We start from the raw sequence: 23,149 nt of genomic DNA, 5'->3' as shown, positions 1-23,149 counted from the left end.
AAATGAGGAGATGAGGAGGAGAACGGGAGTGGAAAGGGAGTTGGGAGATAGGGTTGATGAAAGAGTATTAGGATGGTTTGGACACATGGAAAGAATGAATGAAGTAAGATTAGTAAAAGAGGTGTAGAAGGCAGAGGTGGAAGGAGTGAATATGAGGGGGTGTCCTAGGATGAGATGGATAGATGGGGTAAAAGGGGCATTGCAAAAGAGAGGAATGTCTGTTGAGGAAGGATGGGAGAGGACAGAAGATAGGGGTGAGTGGAGAAGGGTTGTGTATGGATGATGCTGTGATACATAAGGGGGAGAGGGTGGGGAATGGGGGATGAGGAAGTATGTATGAGAAATAATTTGATGCAGCCCAAAGGGATTTCTCCCCATCTTCTCCTTTTCTGCATGAGGGGACGGAGAGAGGGGTCGCCGAATTAATGAAGCGGCCTTGCTGTGGATGTGCTGTGTCTTGTGACACTGCTTCTGACCCTGGACAGTGGACAGGATGCAGGGATGACCCGTCCTAACCTAACCTAACCTAACATAATATGCCCATAACAAAATTCTAATATATAAGAGATTATAATCATTACCATCCAAAATTCTAATATATAAGAGCTAATAAGCATTACCACCCTTACAGCTCATGGTTGCCTAAGAGAAGGGCTGAAACACTTCATTGCTAGTACCACACTAGCATATCACAAAAATTCTTAGCCTGATGAACAAAAAGCTAGACCTGGTGCTCCCCATGGCTCTCGTTGATGGAAAGAAGGCTGAGGAAGAGGAAGAAGAAGAAGAAGAAGAAGAGGAGGAAGAAGAAGATGAGGAAGATGAGGAGGGGGAAAGTGGAAATAAGTCTATGCAAGAAAGTGTCAAAGACAATCAAAAAGGTTCACAGATGCCACAGCTGGTCAGCTTTTATCAAAACAAGGTGAGTATAATTATGCTGATTTATTTTCAAGTTGGTTCTTTGTGGAAGATGTGGGGCAAACACTGGACAGAGGGGAGAACATTAGATATGTATTTTTACCTGTATACATTTTACTTAGACAAGCTCCACTAACAAAGCACTCCCACTACACTACATAGCAGAACACACACACACCAAAAAACATCAAGCAACACCCAAATACCTGTATCACACACACACTCTTCTCTTCCTCCACAACTACCAGACACCAAACTCCAGAAGCATATCTATAAGCATATCATTCACTGCTCCATCAACAAACTGAAAGGCAATACATTGCTGCATGCCAGACTCCCTGATATACATTGTTCTGAATCCTCTCTCTCCTGAAAGGACAGAGTCCACCTGGTCAGACTGATTCAGTCACCATCCAGCCCTTCTAAGCTACTATAAGAGGCTAGATGATTGCATTGTAGATAACTGTCCAGAATACAACACTTCACTACATACTAAGCAATACATTGTGGAAGACTGTATTGTACACAATAATGCATGCCAATAACACAATCGACACCCTATAAAGGATTTGTGGGAAATCTCTCTTTTAGCCATGGTGAAACGAACACCCCGGACTCCTTCGAATGGCTCCGGACAGTGTCATTCAAATACAACTTCTAAGATTCACCAAGCCCAGTAGCAATGACAAAGATGGTATGAGTGAACAAAAACACACGATCTTCCTTGGTCACTTATATTAATGCAGGGGCAAACGAATTAGGTATTCCTCTATACAATGAAAACATACACATTCACATAATTATAAATACCACAGCTCAACTGTTCCAGTTCGTATGCAGGTAATGTAATAAGATTATCAATAGTGGGCAAAGGGGGTGCAAGAATTTAACGACACAGTTCGGTTAGGCTACAAGCACAATCTGACCGTCCCACTGTATTTTGGTTACGACATCACCTCTTCTCCACCTCCTCCTCCTCCTTGCCTGCCTGCCTAACTACCTCTGCTAATCGTAAACTACCCGAACGAGGTAGTTTACGAGAGGCACTTTACGTGTTCGTAACAATGGCATTCCTCAGGGAGATGGGACTGCTTGGCCAGACAGTCTAGGGAACAACAACAACAACAACAACTTACACAAGTGTGTGTGTGTATATATATTGACCTAATTATAGTAGATAGGAAAGCAACACTCGATATGCCCTGTCTTGTACTCTCCTAATTATTATACTTAGCCTGAAATTCATGTATAGATTCCAACTTAATCTATATATTTGATTTCCAATTATCATATTTTAACTTCAATTCATGCATTGTTTGAGCTTGGGTTATATCATCTAAGATATTTCAAGTATCTATACATTTATATGGAAACCTGTATTTCTTCATATCCTTTAGACATGTGGCTTTTCTTAATTTGTTCCCACGACCTCTTAAAGCCCTCTTATCTTTAATCAAGAGATATCTTCTGTCAATACAATCTATCCCCTTTAGTTACCTGAATATTGTAATCATATCATCATTTCTCTTCAGTCCTTCAAAGTTGGCAGACCCAGTGCTTTTAGTCTTATGGGAAGGGGAGCTATGCTCGTGGTGTCCCGTCTCTGTATCTCACCATATCTAATTTGCTCTTAAATTTTTGTATTGTTTTTGCACACACTATTGTTTCATCTAGATGTTCCATACATCCAACATTCTGTGGGGAAAGCTGTTTTTTTTTCAGATCTCTTCTATAACTGTCCTTTTTGAGCTTCCTTCCGTGTCATCTTGTGTTTCTCTTATCCCAATTTAGTTAGTTCTCTATCAAGGACTTCCATACCTCTCATAATTCTGTAGATGGTCAACAAGTCACCTCTTTCTCTTTGTTCCAAAGTTGGTAATTCTAGTTTTGACAATCTTCCTTCATATGACAGTTTTGATAGTGTTGGGGCCATCTTTGTAGTTGCTCTCTGGATTCTCTCCATCTTCCTTATATTCTTTTTAGTACTGAATGACCATAGTGTCACTTCATACTTCAATTTTGGCCTTATCAGTGTGACTAGTATTTTCTTTACCACCTCTTCATCCAAGTAAATAAAAGCTATTTTTATTGATTTTATCAAGTTATAGGTTTTGTCAACAATTTTGTTTATATGTTCATCAGGGGACGTATCTTTTGCGATCACCCCCAGGTCTTTTTCAGATCCCACTTTCTTTACTTCCTTTTCACCAATTTTATATTGTCCTATCTTTTTTTTTGCTTTCTCCAAATTCCATTATGCTACATTTCTTATATTGAAGTCTACTTTCCATTTCTGACTCCATTTGCAAACCTTGTTCAGATCTCTTTGTAGTGAGTCACATTCTGTTTCAGTACTCACTTTCATTAACTGTTTTGCATCATCTGCAAAAAAGCTCGTGTAACATTCCACACCCTTGTCAATGTCATTCACATAAATAACAAACATTATTGGAGTCAATACTGATTCTTGTGGAACTCCACTAATTACCTCTTCCCAAGTAGACCTCTTCTCTCTGAGGACTACCCTCATTTTTCTTCCATCAAAAAGTCCTCCTTCCATTTCAATAGTTTACCTTGTTTCCCTCCTATGGTTTTCAGTTTTCTTAATAGTTTTTTGTGAGGGACTTTATCAGAAGCTTTTTATAGATCTAGGAATGCACAATCAGCCCATCCATCCCTTCCTTGTATTATATCTAGTAGTCTTGAGTAAAAAAGATCAAATTTATGGTACATGATCTTCCTTGTCTAAATACGAAGTGTCTCGGATTTAGTATATTCTGCTCCAGATGTTTTATCCATCTACTTTTTATAACTTTTTCAAAATTTTAGCTACCGTACTTGTAAGGGAAACCAGTCTGTAATTTGTTGGGTCTTCCTTATTTCCTCCTTTATAAATTGGTATGATATAAAAAAAATTCCAGTCTTCGTGTATTTTTCCTTCTTTGAAAGAGCAACTTGTTATATATTTTATCTGTGTGTATGTCTGTGTCTCTGTATTTATTTTATAAACCTTTCTGGTTCCTAGGTCACCTTTTCTATACTCTTCTACCTTGTGTTTATCTCTTAGTTTCTTGGACTGCTTTGATGTTGTTGTTTTCTTATATTCCACACAATATACTCAGTCTTGTTCTTACTTCATGTACATCTCCACTGTTGTCCATTTACTAATCATAACTTATCTATTCTAGATTTTTTGATGAACAAACTTGATCATCTTGGTCTTGTCATATTAGTCACCATTGTAAATTCCACTTAGTTCTGTCTGTGCTGTGTATATTGACTTTAATCCAAAACTGAATTACATATAACTCAAAGAATCTGATTTGTAAAGCAATTTTGTCTCTAATTTAGCATTGCAATTGTGCATTTTGCTGTAAAAGTTTCCAAAAGTAATAATCATCTTTGTTGTTGCAGGTGCGCGAGACCAAACGTGCATTAGCACGACTTCGCCGCAAAAAGGATGCACAGCTACAGAATATAATTAGCCGCCTCTTGTTGTTTGAGGGGCAGTTGCGAAAGGAGCAGAAGGATATAGTAAGCCAGCTGTCACAACGTGACCAGCTCATATCGGCACAGCGACACGAGATTGACCGTTTACGCCGTGAGAATCGTCGCCTCATCAATAAATTGAAGAAGTTGAGTGATGCACGTGAAGAAGAAGTAGTAAGAAATAAACATTTTAAAGTAGATAGTGGTGCCATTGTGCATGCAGTTGCTAATGCCGTTGTTGCCGCTGCTGCTGCAGCAACCTCTACAGCTGCACAACCCACTTGTGATTACAACGCCGCTGCTACTGAAAAGATGGATGCGTCGAGTCCTTCCCGCACTGATGGCAATAGTGGTCGCAAGTCCAAAGGCATTATCCGAATGGGTCGCAGTGTGTCTGAGCTCATCAGTCGTGGCCACCCAGGACTACAAACCCCCACCATCACTACTACGTCCTCTTCTTCATACTCCTCAGCCAAATCTTCCACATCTGGTCTTCGTCTAGTGGTTTCCAGTGTGGCAGGTGGAAGGAATGCCAACAGTACAATTCAGGTACCAACAACCAGTTCATTGCTGCCACAGCCACCAGCAGTCAACCCACACGTGGCTTCGGTTCGTGCAATGGTTGGCCCACGTTTCTTTCACAAACCTCCTGTAGCAGAAAAGCCAGATCAGCCACGGTTGGATCGCCGACGACAGGAATTGGCAGTAGGGGCTAGCAGATGGAAGATGTCCATGGCATCAGAATCTTCTTCTAACCTCAGCAGAAAGAGTAGCAGTAGTAGTAACTGCAGCAACAGCAGCACCTGCAATACCTTGACAAGCAAGCAGTGTAGCATTGTGTCCACCATAAGCAGGCTCTTGGAGGAAGACACAGATGGCTGCAGTGGGTCAAGTAGTAGCAGTAGTAGTAGCAGTAGTAGTAATAGTAGTACTAGTAGTAGTAGTAGTAGCAGTAGTAGTAGTAGAGGAGCTGGCGACAGTATCAGCAGTATTGGAAGTATTGGTGGAGGTAGTAGTGGTAGTATTTTGAGTAGCAGTAGTGGAGGAAGTGAACCTTCGTCCCCTGAATCAACCTTGAAACCCACAACTCCCATGGTGGTCCGACTAGCACGTCGTTTTGAAGGAGGAATTAATAGGGAACAGGAACACCAGCGAAAGCAGCAGCAGCCGTACCAAACCTCACCACTTCTTTCTCTTGTGCATACCCAGAGGCATCCTAAGACCTTCATCATGGATGAACATGAGGTTAGTTGAGCCTATCAATTTTTAATTCACCTACCTTTTGTCCTTCATCCTTCTTGGCTACTTGTACTATTTTACCTAACCTGGGACCAGTGACGGGTACCAGCATATGGTGGTCCTGCAAGATGGATAGCAAATCTGCCCATCTCAGAACCTGTCAACCTCCTCACCTCCTTCAGTAGTCAAACAGATTGATAGACCTAAATTCATAAAGTCTTTGGGTCCATGCAAAAAAAAATTCTGAGAGTGCTTAAAGAGTGGGAATTTGAAATTGCAACAAGTCAACAGAAATATTTGATAAGTTGATAGACACTGGTTTTGTGCCTATTGCTTGGGGGGAAGCAAATGTTGTTCTTGTTTTCAAAAAGAGAAATAAATTGTCTATATGCAACTACAAGCCAATCAGTTTTGACATCAATAATATCTAATAGAATCAGAGATCACATTAAGAGACATAAGTTGATTCATGACTCACAGCATGAGTTCTCCAAGGGTTAGTCATGTGCAACTAATCTTCTATCTTTTGACACTAATGTGTACAAGGCATCAGGTAACAATGGTAGCTACAATGTTATTTACCTCAACTTTAGCAAAGTGTTCGACAAGGTCCCCCACCAGAGACTACTGAATAAAGTCAAAGCCCATGGCATAGGAGGAAATGTGTTTGAATGGATTAGAGCTTGGATCAGTGACAGAAAACAGTGGGTCATCATAAATGGTATAAAATCCAAATGGAGGAATGTTTTTAGTGTAGTTCCCGGACTCGGTTGTGGGTCTTTTATTGTTCATTATGTATATAAATGACTTGGACAATGGGAGTAATAGTGATGTTTGTAAGTTTGTAGATGACACTAAAATAGGGCACCTAATTAGGCATCATTACTTGCGGTGAAGGTCAAGGTGAGGGCGGTTCGTATCCTGCTACCAGCAAAGTTGAACCAAGGGCATGGTTTATTAAATTCCATGCTACAAAGCCCTCTGTGAGGGGCACCATCCTAGCCTCCCGATAGGGAGGAATGTGTGACGTTAAACCATATCATCATCATCAATTAGGTCAGGAGAAGATGCCAAAAATCTACAGGAGAATCTTAACAAATTGTTCACATGGTTGGTGAAATGACAAGTGGACTTTAATATTTCAAAGGGCAGCATGTTAAATATAAGTTTACACAACCCAGAAAGCAGGTATAGCTTAGATAACACTTTTTTAGAGAAAACTGAGTGGGATAGGACTTGGGAGTTGTAGTCAGTACTGACCTTAAATCCAGGAAATAGTGCATTAGTGCCAGGAATAGAATTAACAGAGTATTAGGTTTCATTGCTAGGACAGTTATGAATTAAAGTGCAGAAGTAATTATCAAACTCTACCTGGCATTAGACCCATCCTTTACCATGGGGTATGGTTTTGGTCTCAGTAATATAGAATGGATTTCGGTTCACTAGAATCAGTACAGAGGAGAATGACCAAAATGATACAAGGGCTCAGAATTTTACCTTATGAGGACAGGTTTAGGCACCTTATCTTACACTCTCTGGAAAGACAGAGTGCAGAGTGATCTAATAGAGATGTTCAAGTGGATCAAAGGCTTTAACAAGGGATGCAAACAAAGTCATTGTATTAAGACAAAAGGGCAAGACTTGCAGTAATGGTTTTAAATTGGACAAATTTAGATTTAAGAAGGAAATAGGCAAGAAATTGTTTACTAATAGAGCGGTCAACAAATGGAATAGACTTAGGAGCCATGTAATGAGTGCTGAAACTGTCAGTTGCTTTAAGAAAAGGTTAAACAACTTTATGGATGGAGATGGCAGGTGATAATGGACATGGAACTACCTAGAATAGGCCTTATGGTCTCTTGCAGGCTCCTTCATTCTTATGTTCTTATCAAGAGGTTGAGATTCAGCCTCTGGAGTGGGCCCAAGATCTCTCTCTCTCTCAATTTCAACTGTATTTCTCAGACTTTTTCACATATAGAGAGCTGGCAGCTGATGACTGTTCTCCCTCCCCTACCACTTTCAGCTGATGACATGGAAACAGTGCTACACTACTACAACACAGACAACAGCCTGAAATTTCTTCCCAGAGAGATCTGTGGGATGGCCTAAGGCCTTTTGCCAGCCACAGTACTGTTGTGGGATTTCCATTTTGTGAAACTCAAGGCAACACTCAAATCTTTTTACCAATCTTTCTCTTCATATTTTTGGATCTCTGGACCATATTCCTTTTCATATTGTCACTTTCTACCATTTCCCCTCTGCTATCTGTGCATTTTGTCTGAATGCTCATTGTCATTTTCTCCCACTTGTTTCACTCCCTTTTTCATGAACTCATAGGTTATGAGTCATCTAAAAAACACTTACTCTTCATTCTGCCATAACTGAAATGATATATTTTTTACTTTTTGTCATTAGTAAAATAGATCTTAATCTCAGTGTCTTCTTATTGTAGTTCACAAGTGGATACAACAGTGACGCCATTAGCGACCATGAGTACGAGAACATGTGTATACTATCTAGAGATCAGTTGGAGCAAGCCCTTCATCAACCCCAGTCTAACTCCAAGTCCATTGACAAAGATAAACAATCAGTCCAAGAGGAGGAGGAGCTGGGGGCAGATGAAGAGGAAGAGGAAGAAGAGGAATCATCTGTTCATTTCCCCAGGTCTCTCTTGCAGGATACCCACAGCTCCCAGGTAATCAACAACAACCATTGGAGGACCATATGTCACTTAAGGAAAATATATTGTAATGTCTGGGTAAAGCTAGAGTGGGGCAATGTAGGATGTGTTCAGTGTCTTTTGTGTGGTGATTGTATCTGGGGCAGTTTGTTTCTTTGGTCAGATTTATTCTGCAGTGGGCAGGAGACAGGGATGACCCTTCATCCATGAGGAGCTAAGAAGAGAGGTAAACAAAAGGTGGTGGATGGGAGAGGAGTGGGTACATGCCTTGACTGGCTACCTCCCTTATATGGAGGAAGAAGCCCTTGGTATATACATAGATAAATTTATGTAAGACTCAATGGTGACCTGGATGTAGTCGTGCCAGTGTGATTCTTCATAGCCATGGGAGGGACTTACCTGTAGGACTGATGTCAAGAGGAGTTTGGTTGAGTAGGGAGTTTGGTGGTCAGTCTTGGAGTGTTTTTATGATCTGAGTATGTGTTTTTATATAAACGAGTCTCTAGGTGCTCTTAGGAAGCATCTGCTATGGCAACTATTGTGGCATTGAATTAATGCTGGAGATGCTCAAGCTAGTTGAATGTTGGAGCATTAAATTAATGCCATTGATGCTGTATGGGAGGGAGGGAGAATGGAGCCTAAATATGTTTAAGATGAAGTGTTTAAGAACTATGGTGGTGGTCATAAGGATGGATAGATTGAGAAATGGAGAGGCGAGGCAGAGAAGAGTGGAGGTTCTGGTAAATAGAGTTGATAAAAGAATACTGGGATGGTTTGGGCATGTAGAAAGAATGAATAAAGAAAGACAAAAATTCTGTAGGAAGTCAGAGGTAGATGTGGGTGAACTGGAGGGTAAGACTAGGAAGAGGATGGATGGGTGGGGTGAAAGGAAACGGGGAAGAGAGAAAACAAAGATAGGTGTGGGTGGAGAGTAGTTGTGAATGGATGTGGGATTTGTTTTTATCTGCTGAGTAAATTCTTGATTGAATGAGAGAGAAGGGTCCTATGTAATAAAACATGGGAGGGTAAACCAGTCTCAAATGTTGGTCCCTTTTATGGATGTACTGTGTTTTGGTACATTGCTTTTAACCTGAGCGGGGGATAGGGGTGATCCTTCATTCATAAACAGCTAAGATAGAAGGGACAAGAAATGGGTTTTAGGTGAATATTGGATGAGTGAGAGGTGGGTGTATGCCTTGACTAGGTCATCCCTCCCATCCTTATAAGGGGGAAAGGTTCTTTTGATATATTTATTTCTATTTTTTACATTGTTGTTGGAGAAGGAAGGAATGGAATCTGCATCTATGTAGCTTTATCTAGGTATTAAACTTGTTTTGGAGAAGTGCTTATTAATAGTGTTGCAATGGTATTTTTGTGATGAGATTTATCCTTGAGTTGTTTGGTGGAGATTCCCCCCCCCTTCCATCTCCACCCATTCTACACCCGTCCACCCCCTCCCTCCCTCTTATCTCGGCTCCTCCTGGATGACGAGTCATCCCAGCATCTCTCCCATCACCCTGGATCAGAAGCAATGTAGCAAGATGCAGCACATCCACAGCAAGGCTGCTTCATTTAATTAGTGATTAAATGGGTGTGAGGTGTGAGTGGAATTATGCCTTTTGACTTTGGCTACCTCCCTGGTAAGGGGGAAAAAGCCCTTGGTATATGTTTGTATGTATGTATTACTTTTTTTTATTGTATTCCACATTAGTCTTTATCTGTTTCTAATTATAGGGGGAAGAAGAGGAAGAGGAGGAAGAAGATGAGGAAGAAGAAGAGGAAGATGAGGAGGAAGTTGAAGAAGATAACTATGTCATCCTCCGGGCAGTGACAACAATGCAACAGCAGAAGGAGCACCAGAATTGGGTGGATGTTCCAGAAGACCAGCACATATATTCAAATGTTGAGCTTGCAGGAGGCCTAATGGTACGTGGTCTTGACAACCACCAGCTGCAGCAGCAACGACACCAGGATGGGTTAGTGCTTGAGACTAATCTTGATGAACTTCAGACATCAAAATTAGCACATGAGGTGAGCATGAATTATAAATTGCATTACATTATTGCTTTTCATCATGGTGTATACTGTGAATTATGAAGTAATATATTTAGAATGCAAGTGCATGTATGCTGGTTGTTCAGAGAACTGTGAAGAATAGATAAAGTATTTGTAAAGGGAAAATTCCAAGTTGATAACCAATTTGTAATATAGAAAAGGAAGATTATGCATTTCCAATCTAAGGAATAATTAGTATGTTGCAAGAGAGGGGTCCCTATGTGGGTTGTTTACCCAGATTTAGAAAAAGCTTTTGATAAGGTACTTCACATGAAAATATTATGAAAGTTGGAACATATAGGAGAACTTAATAGGAGCTTGCTAGAGTGGATGAGTGACTTTTTGCAGACTAAATTAATGTAGATAATAGTGAAGGACAGATTGTCTGGTTAGATGGAGGTGATTAGTGTCAGCACCATGTTCTTAATGTGTGTTAATGATATAACAACCAATTATGTCAAAGATCATGAGGAGAGTGAAGGACATGGAGGGTTCTTACAAGAAGATCTGGATGTTGTAAATGAATGTAGCTAGCAGCGGGAAATTGACCTAAGTATAAAGAAATGCTCGCTGGCTGAGTGGGTTAGGGCGTCATTACTTGCAGCAAAGGTCGAGGCAAGGGTGGTTCGAATCCTGCCACTGGCGAAGTTGAACCAAGGGCATGGTTCATTAAATTCCATGCAACAAAGCCCTCTGTGAGGGGCACCATCCTAGCCTTCCGATAGGGGGGAGTGTGTGACATTAAACCATATCATCATAAAGAAATGCAGGTTATTGTTCAATCAGTCAATTTGTTGCCCCAGGTTTCTTTTGCAGGAAACTCATAGCCACTGGAATAACCCACAAGTCATTTAAGGATAAAATGTTGTTGTCTTGATAGGGTGAGAATGGGACAGTGTAGGCTGTGTTCTGTGTCCTCTGTGTGTTGATTGCAATTTAAATGTGATCAGGCTTATTCTCTGTTGGTACTGTTTCAATGCTTGGTGATGGCCTGAATGTAATAATTCTAATGTGGTTTTTGTTTGTTGTGGGAGGGATTTCTTTGATGGGCTGATGTCTGGGGAAAATGGATGGAGTATGGAGTTTTTGGAGTTCAGTCTTTGAGTGTTTGTCTCGTGATCTGAGTGTGTATGTGTTTTTGTATGGATATATTTTAAGGTACAAGTGGTAAGTTGTTGCAGATGTTTAGATAGTATATTCTTTTTGTTAAGCAGTTGGTTGTACTTGTGTAATTTAGGGAAGAACAGGTGGATTTCAATGTTCTTGCAGGTTGGGTGCCTGTCATTTTCATGTGCTGTTCTACGGGGAGCATTTTGATTTCTGTGTATAGGTAAATGTAGGTAAAACTAAGGTAAATGCAGGGGTAATGGGTTGGGGATTGGAAATTGTTAAAGAAAATGGAGAAAAGTGGGTGATAATCCAGTTGTTGTTTGCTGATGGCACTGTGCTTGTAGCAGGATCAGAAGAGGGATTGAGGAAGTTAGTGACAGAGTTTGGGAAGGTGTGCGAAAGAAAGAAGCTGAAGATAAATGTGGGTAAAAGTAAGGTGATAAGATTTACAAGGGGAGAGAGTGGCAGCAGACTGGAAGTGAGTATTAAGGGAGACTGGAGGAAGTGGATGGTTTTAGATACTTAGGTGCAAATGTGGCAGGAAAGGGAGGAGTGAAAGTGGAGGTAGAATGTAGATTGAGAGAAGCAAGTAAATGCCATGGAGGATTAAAAAGTGTAATGAAAAATAGACATTTGGGAATGGATGCTAAGAGGAGATTGTATGAAGGAATGATTGTGCTGACAGCACTGTATGGGGCAGAAACATGGAACATAAGAGAGAAAGAGAGAAGGAGTTTGAATGTGTTTGAGATGAGGTGCCTGAGAAGTATGATAGGGGTTACAAGGCTTGATAGAGTGAGAAATGGGAAGAGTGGAGGTGGAAAGGGAGCTGGTAGATAGGGTTGATGAAAGGTATTGGGATGGTTTGGACACATAGAAAGAATGAATGAAGAAAGATTATTAAAAGAGGTGTGGAAAACAGATAGAAAGAGTAAACATGGGGGGCAACCAAAGATGAGATGGATGGATTGGGTAAAAGGGGCATTGAAAAAGAGGGAAATATCTGTTGAAGAAGGAAAGGAGAAGACAGAAGATAGGGGTGAGTGGAGTACATTTGAATGATATTTTGATGCAGCCTGAAGGGATTTCTCCCCATCTCCATTTCTGCATGAGGGGACAGAGAGTGGGGGTCACAGATTAAATGAAGCAGCCTTGCTGTGGATGTGGTGTGTCATGCTACATTATTATAGGATGTGTATAAAATGTGTTGTTGAATATTAAATTTCATTAAATGTAACCAAACATGATATTTCTATCAACAGCACTGTCATGAAAATTTGAAAAATGTCCTCAATGTGCCAAGGTCACGCCACAACATTGCCAACCTCATTCTCGAGTCTGACAATCACATGAGTCAGAATTTCGAGGAGTTCACATTGGACTCTTTAGAACTTGAAGAGGATCTTTTTGAAGTTGAAGAAGATGGCCAGGGTAAAGAGAATCTGCTTCCACGAATTAGACAAGTTGGCACTGTGCGCAGATGTGGTGATGGAGCAGAGACTAAGGTGAGTAAGGTGGTGACTGCAGTTACACCACAGAATTGCACATATTCTGTTGTATAAATGTTGATATAGGGTAGCATAACACAAGTTTGCATAGATTCTAGAACGAGAAGATAATCTTGAGTGTGATGAGGATGGCCAGAGGAAAAACCTGTATCCACAGGTTAGAGAAGCTGGGGCCGTGCACATTTGTGATGATACAGTAAATTGATGTAAAGGGGTAGTAGCCTCTGGTATATATATTTACCTAATTGTGGTATACAGAAAAGGAGCAATGTTTATGGGGTCCTGTCTCCTACTTTTCAATTTATCATAGCTTCAAGTTCATGTATGAGTGAAGAAAGATTAGTAAAAGAGGTGTAAAAGGCAGAGGTGGAAGGAGTGAACATGAGGGGTTGACCAAGGAAAAGATGGATGGATGGGGTAAAGGGGGCATTGGGAAAGAGGGGAATGTCTGTTAAGGAAGGATGGGAGAAAATAGAAGATAGAGGTAAATGGAGAATGTTTGTGTATGGATGATGCTGTGATGCATGAGGGGGAGTGGGTGGGAGACGGGGTGAGGGAATATGTGTGAAAAATGAATTGATGCAGCCTGAAGGGATTTCTCCCTGACCTCTCCATTTTTGCATGAGGGGATGGAGGGGGGGAGGTTGCCGATTTAATGAAGTGGCCTTGCTGTGGATGTGCTGTATCTTGCAACACTGCTTCTAACCCAGGGCAGTGAGCGAGATGCAGGGATGACCCATCATCCAGGAGGAGCCAAGATAAGAGGGAGGGAGGGGGGTGGATGGAAGTGGAGTATGTAGGGGATGGAATGGCTGGGAGTGGATTTTATGCCTTTGTTTTTTTGCTACCTCCCTTGTAAGGGGGAAAAAGCCTTTGGTACAAGTTATATTTTTGTTGTCATTGTTCTTCAGAATTCAGTAGCTGCATGCCTCATCTCCATAGAAGACACTGCAGCACTAGGTTTTCGGAAACATTTTACACTTTTTCTTCCTTCCACTGGAAGGCTCTCCAATTCTTTTCCTCCTAATAAAGGGCATGGTTCATTAAATTCAGTGCTACAAAGCCCTCTGTATGGAGCATCATCCTAGCCTCCTGATTGTGGTAGTTCATGACAGTGAACCAAATCAAGCAATCACTTTCCATTCATAAGTGACCTGGACTGAAAGGGAATCTCTAGATGCTTCTGCACCACACTTGACTTCAAATAGGTATAGTCTTACAGACCAGCCCTCTCTATAGTAATCCAAAGTCCACATTCTAACTCTAATCTAATGCGACCAGTATAGCTTAGTTCAGTGAATGAACACATCCTTTTTCAATTTAGTTACCACCATTAACACATAGCCTCTGGTTAAGTTTCAATATGTCTATCCATCTATCTATCTATCTATCTATCTATCTCTATACCAAAACGCTTTTTCCTTCTCATAGAGGAGGTAGCCAACCAAGGCATGCATCCACCCCCACCCATTTAATTTCTTTTTATCATATCATATCATAAATTTGGGGATGGAGAGGGGGGGGGTTGCTGAATTTATGAAGTGGCCTTGCTGTGGATGTGCTGTGTCTTGCAACACTGCTTCTGACCCAGGGTAGTGGACAAGATGCAGGGATGACCCTTCATCCAGGAGGTGCCAAGATAAGAGGGAGGGAGGAGGGTGGAGGGGAGTGGAATAAATAGGAAATGGAATGGGAGGGAGTGGTTTCTATGCCTTTTTCTTTTTGGCTACCCCCCCCGTGTAGGGGGGAAAAGTCTTTGGTATATGTATGTATCATATCTCCTTGTGGATGAAGGGTCATCCCTTCCTCCTGCCCACTTTTCAAGTCGGAATCAATGCAGCAAGACACGACACATCCACAGCAGGGCCCCACTGCTCCACTTACATGGCAACCCTCCCTCTTCATCTCCTAATTTGAAAATAGAAAATATGAGGAGAGATCCTTTTGGGCCATATCAATTTATTCTCCACTCTCAACCATTCTCCACATATTTCTATCTCTTGCCTTCTCTCTTCTCTGCTAAACAAACATTTCCCATTCACTCAAGGTCCCCTTCACCCCATCTATCCATCTCATTCTTGATCCTCCCCTCAAGCTCATTCTATTCACATTCATTTTGCATGTCTTTCCTCACTCATTCTTCGCATGTGCCCAAGCCATTCCAGTATTCTTTCATCAGCCCTATCTGCCAGCTCCCTTTCTTTTCTGCTTCTCTTAAATTCCAAGTCTCTGCCCCATACAGTGCCATAGGCACAATAAGCCCCTTAATTACTTTTCTCTTTGTGTCCATCCCCTGATACCTATTTCTTATGACAATTTTAACCCCACCTCCACTATTTCATTCCTCTCTGCTGCATGTGACACTGAATATTTAAAATTCTCTTCTTCCTCTAGGATCTCTCTAAGATTTACCTCTAACATTCTAATTTATTATACATCTCATCACATTACTTTTATTCACATTTACTTTCAACTTCCTCTTACCATATACCTGCCCAAATTCATCTCTCCATGTTGAGACCCTGTATTAAATATACATTGGAATCTTAAAACATTAGTCTTACTGGTAGAACATACATACATATACCAAGGGCTTTTTCCCTCTTACAATGGAGGTAGCCAAAGTCAAAAGGCATAATTCCACCTCCACCCATTTTATCCCCACCCACTCCATTCCCATTCACCACCCCTCCCTCCCTCTTTTCTTGGCTCCTCCTGAATGGCAGGTCATTCCTGCATCTTGCCCATTGCCTTGAGTCAGAAGCAATTCAGTATGCCACAGCACATACACAGCGAGTATTGAATAGATTATTTATTTATTTATTTATTTATTTTTAGAAATTATATATAAATATATAGATGAATTATTTATTTATTATGTTTTTTCTTTTAGAAATTATATATATTGTATTGGAAAAGGGGACTGTATTAACATGTATTTCTTCCTATTGTTTTGTGTAAGACTTCTAGATTATGCCCATTTTAGACTAAATTAATTTGTAAATATAATTTCATTGAACAGAATGACATTGAAGTGGATGAAAACATGCAGCACCGTTTGGCAGCAGTGATGATGGCATCTACTGCAAGTGAAACTCCACCCGCTGGAATGTCAAATGGACAATATGAGAAGTTTCTAGAAGCCACGGGGTTGAGTCAGAAGTCAATCTTAACTCCATCCCGTATGTTCTCAAACCATAAATCTGTGCTCAAACCCAAAGACATCAAGCATCGTAACAAACTGCGGTCTGCTCTTACTACATCTTGGCCAGGACTGGAAGAAGAAGCAACTGGGAGGAAAGGTGATGGAGGTAGTGATAGCAGTGCCAATAGTGATACTAATGCACGGGTGTCCAATGGTTCAACTGTTAAATACTGGACAGAACCTTACTTGTAATTAATTTATTCCATTTTTATTGTTTCAAGTACATGTCAGGGAATGTGTGCGTACATGTATTTACCTAATTGTAGTATACAAGAAAGGAGCAATGATCTAAGGGTGCTGTCTCTTATGCTCCAATATATCATACCTACATCAAATTATGTTTGGTTCCAAATTGGGCCATATGCTTGTTTTTCAATGATCACACTTAGATTTGAATTAATTTATTGTTTCAGCTTGATTGTGTTTGTGTGTGTATTTGTTTGTTTGTTTACCTAATTGTAGTAAACAGGAAAGGAACAACACTTGTTGGGTCTTGTCTCCTATTCTCCATTTTCTTTCTTCCTTTTTTTTATCTTACCTAGCCTCAAATTCATGTACAGTTCCAATTTAATTTATATCCTTGATTTCCAAGGATATATGTTAAGTTTGTGGGTGTGTATGTGTGTGTTTACCTGATATTATTTACCCAATTGTAATATACAGGACAAGAGCTATGCTTAAAAGATTCTCTGTCTGGTTTTTCATTGATCAAATTTAGCTTTATATTTGCTCATCTTATTTGACTGTACTATTTCTTCTTCCATGTTATTTCATGGATCAGTGCATCTATATGGAAAATTTAGATGTCTTAATATCCTTCTAACACCTTGTCTTTTTCAGTTCTTTCCATATCCTCTGGTTTTTCTTTGATCCTACATTGAGAAGTTTTTCATAGCTCTCAATTTTATAATGCTATGATATCACTGCTCTTTCTTCTTCATTCTAATGTTGGTAGCTGCAATTTATTTGATCTTTCTTCATATGCTTTATAATCTATGCTAGGAACCATTTTGGTTGCTGATTTTGAATTTTCTGTATCTTGTACATTTTTATTTTTGTGTGGTCATAACAAAGCTACAGCATATGCCAATCTGGGGTAAATAATTTTCTTGGAAAAGCCTTATTTTATGAGGGGAGGTCCACCAGAATGGTTTGCTGATCATTACTGGCATTGCTCCATCTCTTATCCTGAGGATCATGGCATTTCTATAGCACTGGGCTACTGGAAAATCACTCTTCCTTTTCTTAGGTTCAGAGTTGAATTATCAGGGAACACCATGTGCAGGAACTACAAGGTCCTCAAAAAACAACAACAACAAAATTTGATCAATGATTGCACCTTCACATAACACTCTTGTTATAGTTTCATTATCACTCTTTCACTAATTCATGGACAGTTAACTTAACCTCTTCAGTACGAGTCAAATATTTGCGTACACATCAAGTTGCCTGATGTACAATGATGCATCACAAAATGCGTATTACAAAATATAAAGTTACTGCTGTTGTACTCGTTCTCCTTCACAGAAAACATAATCAAGCCTGTTCATAGAATACAGGGGTCATTCAGCTACAACAAAATAAAAGTAATCAGGAAGCTGATGCTGGCATTCTTGTATATCCCAATTGCGGCTTATGATGCATATACAGGTGTCATCATATTTAAGAGGTTAAGGGTTGATTAAACCAGGAGCATACATGACCCAGACAAGGCTTATATGGATATGAGTTGGTTAGTGTTAACAAGTGATAAGGTCTTAGTTTTGTTGTTGGTTAATGTATGTATATGCTTGTATATGAAACTACATAGATTGTAGTATGTATATGTTTGTATATGAAACTACATAAATTTTAGGCTATGGTTCACCTTAGTCTCTTATAATTCTATTTCTTCAACATTGACTGAAGCTGTTGATGTGGCAATAAGCATGTCTACAAGATTCTTACTGTGTATATTATCGTGCATATTTCTGTTGCTTTGTTGCTCTTATTTTGGCATGATTTTGATTTCATATGTAGTTCAAGTATTACCATGACCAATTTATGATATTAAGGTGAGCATTGATCTCACAATGAATAAATAAATAGATAGATATATAAGTGATAAATAAGTACATTGTTCATCCAGCCAAAAAAGGTTGCTCTATTGTAGGAAATGTCTAACTCTTGAAATTTGTCACTTGAGATGTATACTCTGTAAATGTTTGATTATCTATGAAACTTTTACATGCCATTAACCAGCGTACATTTCTTACTGTTAAGAATATGAACTGAAATCAAGTGTTGCGAAAGCACTCATAGTTAATTTTCTTTTTATCATTGATTGCTTATGTCACAGCTCAGTTACTTTTGACTTAACTAAGTGGGAGACATTAACCCAAAATCACAGGTTTGTCTTTCCTAAACAGTCAAAATACCAGGAACATATCTAAGTTATTTATTGTATATTCCAGGCCTTTTCATTTTCCTATAGTTCATTCCATAATTCAAAAAATGATACATCTTCACATAACTCAATGCTCGAGTCTCTAAAGATAATAATCATAATTATTGAGTGATTAATCTTTCCTAGCATGGTATCTTCAGATAGATTTTTTTGCATGACCTCTGACTAGGGTTTTGTATGCATATCCTTGAGAAAGTTTTGTGGATTCAAGGTTTGGATGCAATTGGTTTCCAAAATGTTAAGAGCTTAACTTTGCATAGATGTGTGTGTACATGGAACAAAGAAGAGAAAGAGGAGATCTACTGACTATTTATAGAATCATGAAAGGAATGGAAATCCTAGATAGAGATGATTTATTAAAATGGGACAATGGAAAAACAAGAGGATATGAAAAGAAACTCAAAAAGGATAACTATAGAAGAGATCTGAAAAAAAAAGCTTCCCACATAGAGTGGTGGATACCTGGAATAAATTAGATAAGGAAACAGTGTGTGCAAACACTATTCAAGATTTTAAGAAAAAACTTGATGCCGAAAGATACAAAGACGGGTCACATTGAGCATAGCTCCCCATATAATACAACTAGGTAAATACACACACACATAAAATGCCACATAGAAAACTATTAAGAAAACTGAAAAACATAGCAGGGGTACAAAGCAAACTACTAGAATGGATGGAGGATTTCCTGCATGGAAGAAAAATGAGTGCTCAGAGATAAAGGTTCTACTTAGGAAGGGGTGATTAGCGGAGTTCCAAAGGGATTGGTACTAGCTCCAATAATATTTGCTATCTATGTGAATGACATGGACAAGGGTGTGGACAATTACATAAGCTTCTTTGCTGATGACGTAAAGTTGTTGAGAAAAGTGAGCGCTGAAATAGACTGTCACTGCAGAGAGATCTGAACAAAATTTGGGAATGGAATCAGAAGTGGGAAATGGACTTCAACATTAAGAAATGTATAATGGAATTTGGAAAAAGTAAAAACAGGATATCAGGATAATGTAAAATTGGTGAAAAAGAAGTAAAGAAAGTAGGATTTGAAAAAGACCTGGGAGTAGTCATCACAAAGGAGATGTCCCCTGATAAACAAATAAAATTGTCAGAGAAACCTACAACTTGCTGAGATCAATAAAAGTGGTATTTACTTCTTCAGAGCCTTTGGGTGCCAAGTACCACATACTTCTGGACAAACATATCATCCCTGAACTTTTCCAGATAAAATTCAGGTGGATTACATCATAAGAATACCCTGGATTACATAGTCTGATTATTGCAACCATAAGGGTGTGATCAGTCCAAAAGAATTCAGCACTTGAGTAAACCCTGCAGTTCTTCAGGGTTCTTCAACGAGTACTAAGAAGTATGTGATAAATCTCCTTTACTGCTCCTCTAGCATATGTATCTTACAATATGTCAAGCAAAAAGACATACTTGATCACAAAGCATGTACTCCTCAAAAGACTGCCAAATTCTGTATTTCACCAAACCGCAAAAAATAAACCCAACAAAGAAATCACTCCCAAGACGAGTAACGTAACCTGGCATGGTTACTTTCAGGCCACCTCCCCATATTTAAACTGTACCAGTACAGAATCAGCCTGCTAACAGACTTCAGTTGCCCCAGATCCAACCACTACACAGAAGATACAAAACTTTATATTATGCCCTGCCCTCACCACTCATCCTTTAAAGACAGAAACACAAAACTTTGTCAAGTGACATGAGCTGAACCAATAGGCATGTCGTCTGGTTTCTTGGAGACCATGGGTGCTCTGCTTTAGAGAACTGAGGCAACAGATTGAGATATATGTGTATGTACATACATACATATATATATATATATATATATATATATATATATATATATATATTATAAAGTGGTATTGGTGCATTACTCAAATTTGCTGCTCTTTATGGTGAATTTGGAAAATATCTTTTTACTTTGTCATGAGTGCAAATTTTCGTTCATTCTACCTGGGGCTGTTTTTGATTATTTTACATGTATAGATTGAATTAAATAAATATAATATTATTATCTACTTAATCCAAGAGAGTCAATAGATTGCACATACTTTATGATGTAAACATGAAGCTGATGGAAATTATAAACATGACATTCTTTACTTAGGGTAAAGATTATTGTCAGTGGTTGCTTAATAGAAATTAATTCAGGTTCTTTAGATATGTGGGACATGAAGTTACAGTTACTTAAATTACCTCCCAGCCATGTCAAATACTATAAAGACTATATGCGCTGGACCACACACTGAAATAATGTAACCTTCTACACATGATTGCATTTAGTGAGATACTATTTCTAAATACTGTAGTTACAGAGGGTGAATATCTCTTTTTACTAAAATGCTAGAAAAGAGGGTATGCACTACATAGCATAATTTAATCTGCTTCTTCTTCCTGATGGTTTCAAGAAGTTGTAAGTGGTAGTAAATGCTAGGGTGAATAATAATTGTCATTGCATCAAATTATGCATTTTTATCAGCTTTGAAGTCTGCACATATGGTACCGTTGAATTGCTGTCATTGCACTTGTAAATACTACAAAATGCTGACTGGCCCAGTTACTTAGAGCCTGAGGGGTCAGTCATTCTATACATTGCCCCAGTGTATCTCTTGTAGGAGACCTATAGTTATAAGCCTGAGGGGTCCTCTCCTCAGATAAGTAAATCTAACTCACATAAGTACAGGTAGATGTGTATGTGTTTATGTACATATATATATATATATATATATATATATATATATTTATATATATATATAATATATATATATATATATATATATATATATGCTAATAAGAACACGGGTACGTGTGTTCACTTATGCAAAGTAGACCACTTGGAAAAAGAAACTAACGAAGCAGAGCGCTTTCGTATATTACATCTTCAGTGCAACAAGTACTTGTTGCACTGAAGATGTAATATACGAAAGCGCTCTGCTTCGTTAGTTTCTTTTTTCCAAGTGGTCTACTTTGCATATATATATATATATATATTATATGTGTGTGTGTATGTGTATTTACTTAGTTGTATTATATGGGAAGGGAGCTATGCTCATGGTGATCCGTCTTTGTGTGTGTATATATGTATGTATGTGTGGGGGAGAGGTGCAATCCCTGCTTCTATTCTCTCAGTGATAAGATAAATTACTATAAGTTGTAGTATATCATAATAATCACTAGTCATCTCTTATGTTGATACCTTGCAGAATCCTTACCGGTCACATTCCCTCTGAGGGATGACTTATGGGCAGAGTAAATTATGCAGTGCCTCAAGACTTCAGAAGTCAATCTTAAAAAAATAAATTGTGACATGTTTTATTAATGTTATTCAAACTGATGTCAGATAATTTCAATTATTTGTGGTGATGAGATTAACATATATACCGGTTATATGGTGAATCTTTGGAAGGAAAATTTATATGCTTTTATGAGGATCTATTTAGTAGGCTGATTTCTTACTTGATTCTAAGGAGACAAGAGGAAAAGAGGAATAATGGTGATTTATCAGAAATTGTATTCATCATCCAACACAGCTTCATCTAGGGTGGCATTATTTGAGAATTATGTTGTGGTTATGTTGTTTTTTATTTATTTATTTATTTATATGTTTATTTATTTATTTATCTATTTATATATTTATTATTACCATTATCATTATCATTTTGAGACCCCAGACTGAAGAAGGTCCCCCAATCCTTGGTTTATCCCTCTGATGAAAAAATTGTATAAAAAACTGAAAACCGAACTTACAGAGTATGCAACCAAGTCTGAAATGTTAGTTAATAGATAATATATATATATATATATGTATATATATATATATATATATATTATATGTATATATATATATATATATATATGTATGTTTATATATATATATATGTAAACATACATATGTATATATATATATATATATATACATATACATATATATATATATTTATATACAGATATACATATATATATATATATGTATATATATATATGTATATATATATGTATATATATATTTTTTCTAATGTTTTAAGATCCATTTCTGGATCCACTTTTTACTCTCCTTCCATGTGGGTCAGTAAAAAGAGTGTGCTTCAAAGAAATAGTTGACTTCTTTTTTATAAGCTTTTTGAAAGAAGTGAAGACATGACTATGAGATTTGGTCAGTATTATGAAAGAGCAGATCATGAAGCATTTAGTGTACGACTTTCTGAAGAAACATTTTTTTTATGCAATGAATCATAGGAAAACTTGACTTTGCAATGACAAAAGTGTGTAAATTTGATATCTAATTCATAGATCTTAAAATTTATTGTTTAAAAAGTGACAGGAAATCCAAGCTAGCTGTATGAAGACAATGAAACATGCTTTCATTGAATTTTAACTTAATATTTATACTTTTCTTCTTTAATTCAAAATATTTTTCAATGTATAGATTTTAGTTAGATTGAAGATATGTGATTGTACTTATGTACAGATTT

The 23,149-nt window shown here is 38.4% G+C and overlaps 1 protein-coding gene across 1 annotated transcript; it reads left to right on the top strand.

Moving 5' to 3' along the window:
• The first annotated feature begins 610 nt into the window (after nt 1–610).
• On the top strand, nt 611–21,412 carry LOC143021419 (uncharacterized). Its single transcript, XM_076178869.1, has 6 exons — nt 611–922; nt 4,333–5,652; nt 8,099–8,341; nt 10,061–10,357; nt 12,754–12,996; nt 16,022–21,412. The coding sequence occupies exons 1-6, from the start codon at nt 710–712 to the stop codon at nt 16,394–16,396; spliced, it is 2,691 nt and encodes an 896-aa protein (XP_076034984.1). The 5' UTR covers nt 611–709; the 3' UTR covers nt 16,397–21,412.
• Nucleotides 21,413–23,149: the final 1,737 nt, after the last annotated feature.

This window comes from Oratosquilla oratoria, chromosome 3, assembly GCF_046742065.1.
Source record: "Oratosquilla oratoria isolate Oo_2021 chromosome 3, ASM4674206v1, whole genome shotgun sequence".
Lineage (NCBI taxonomy): Eukaryota > Metazoa > Arthropoda > Malacostraca > Stomatopoda > Squillidae > Oratosquilla > Oratosquilla oratoria.
This window is presented reverse-complemented; position numbering and strand designations above follow the sequence as displayed.

What these genes read in the sequence shown, in the direction of transcription:
- LOC143021419 (XM_076178869.1), top strand. Translation starts at nt 710, where the DNA reads ATGAACAAAAAGCTAGACCTGGTGCTCCCCATGGCTCTCGTTGATGGA. An exon ending in TCAGCTTTTATCAAAACAAG is followed by an intron (nt 923 to 4,332) that starts GTGAGTATAATT and finishes TTGTTGTTGCAG; the next exon opens with GTGCGCGAGACCAAACGTGC. An exon ending in AGGATACCCACAGCTCCCAG is followed by an intron (nt 8,342 to 10,060) that starts GTAATCAACAAC and finishes TTCTAATTATAG; the next exon opens with GGGGAAGAAGAGGAAGAGGA.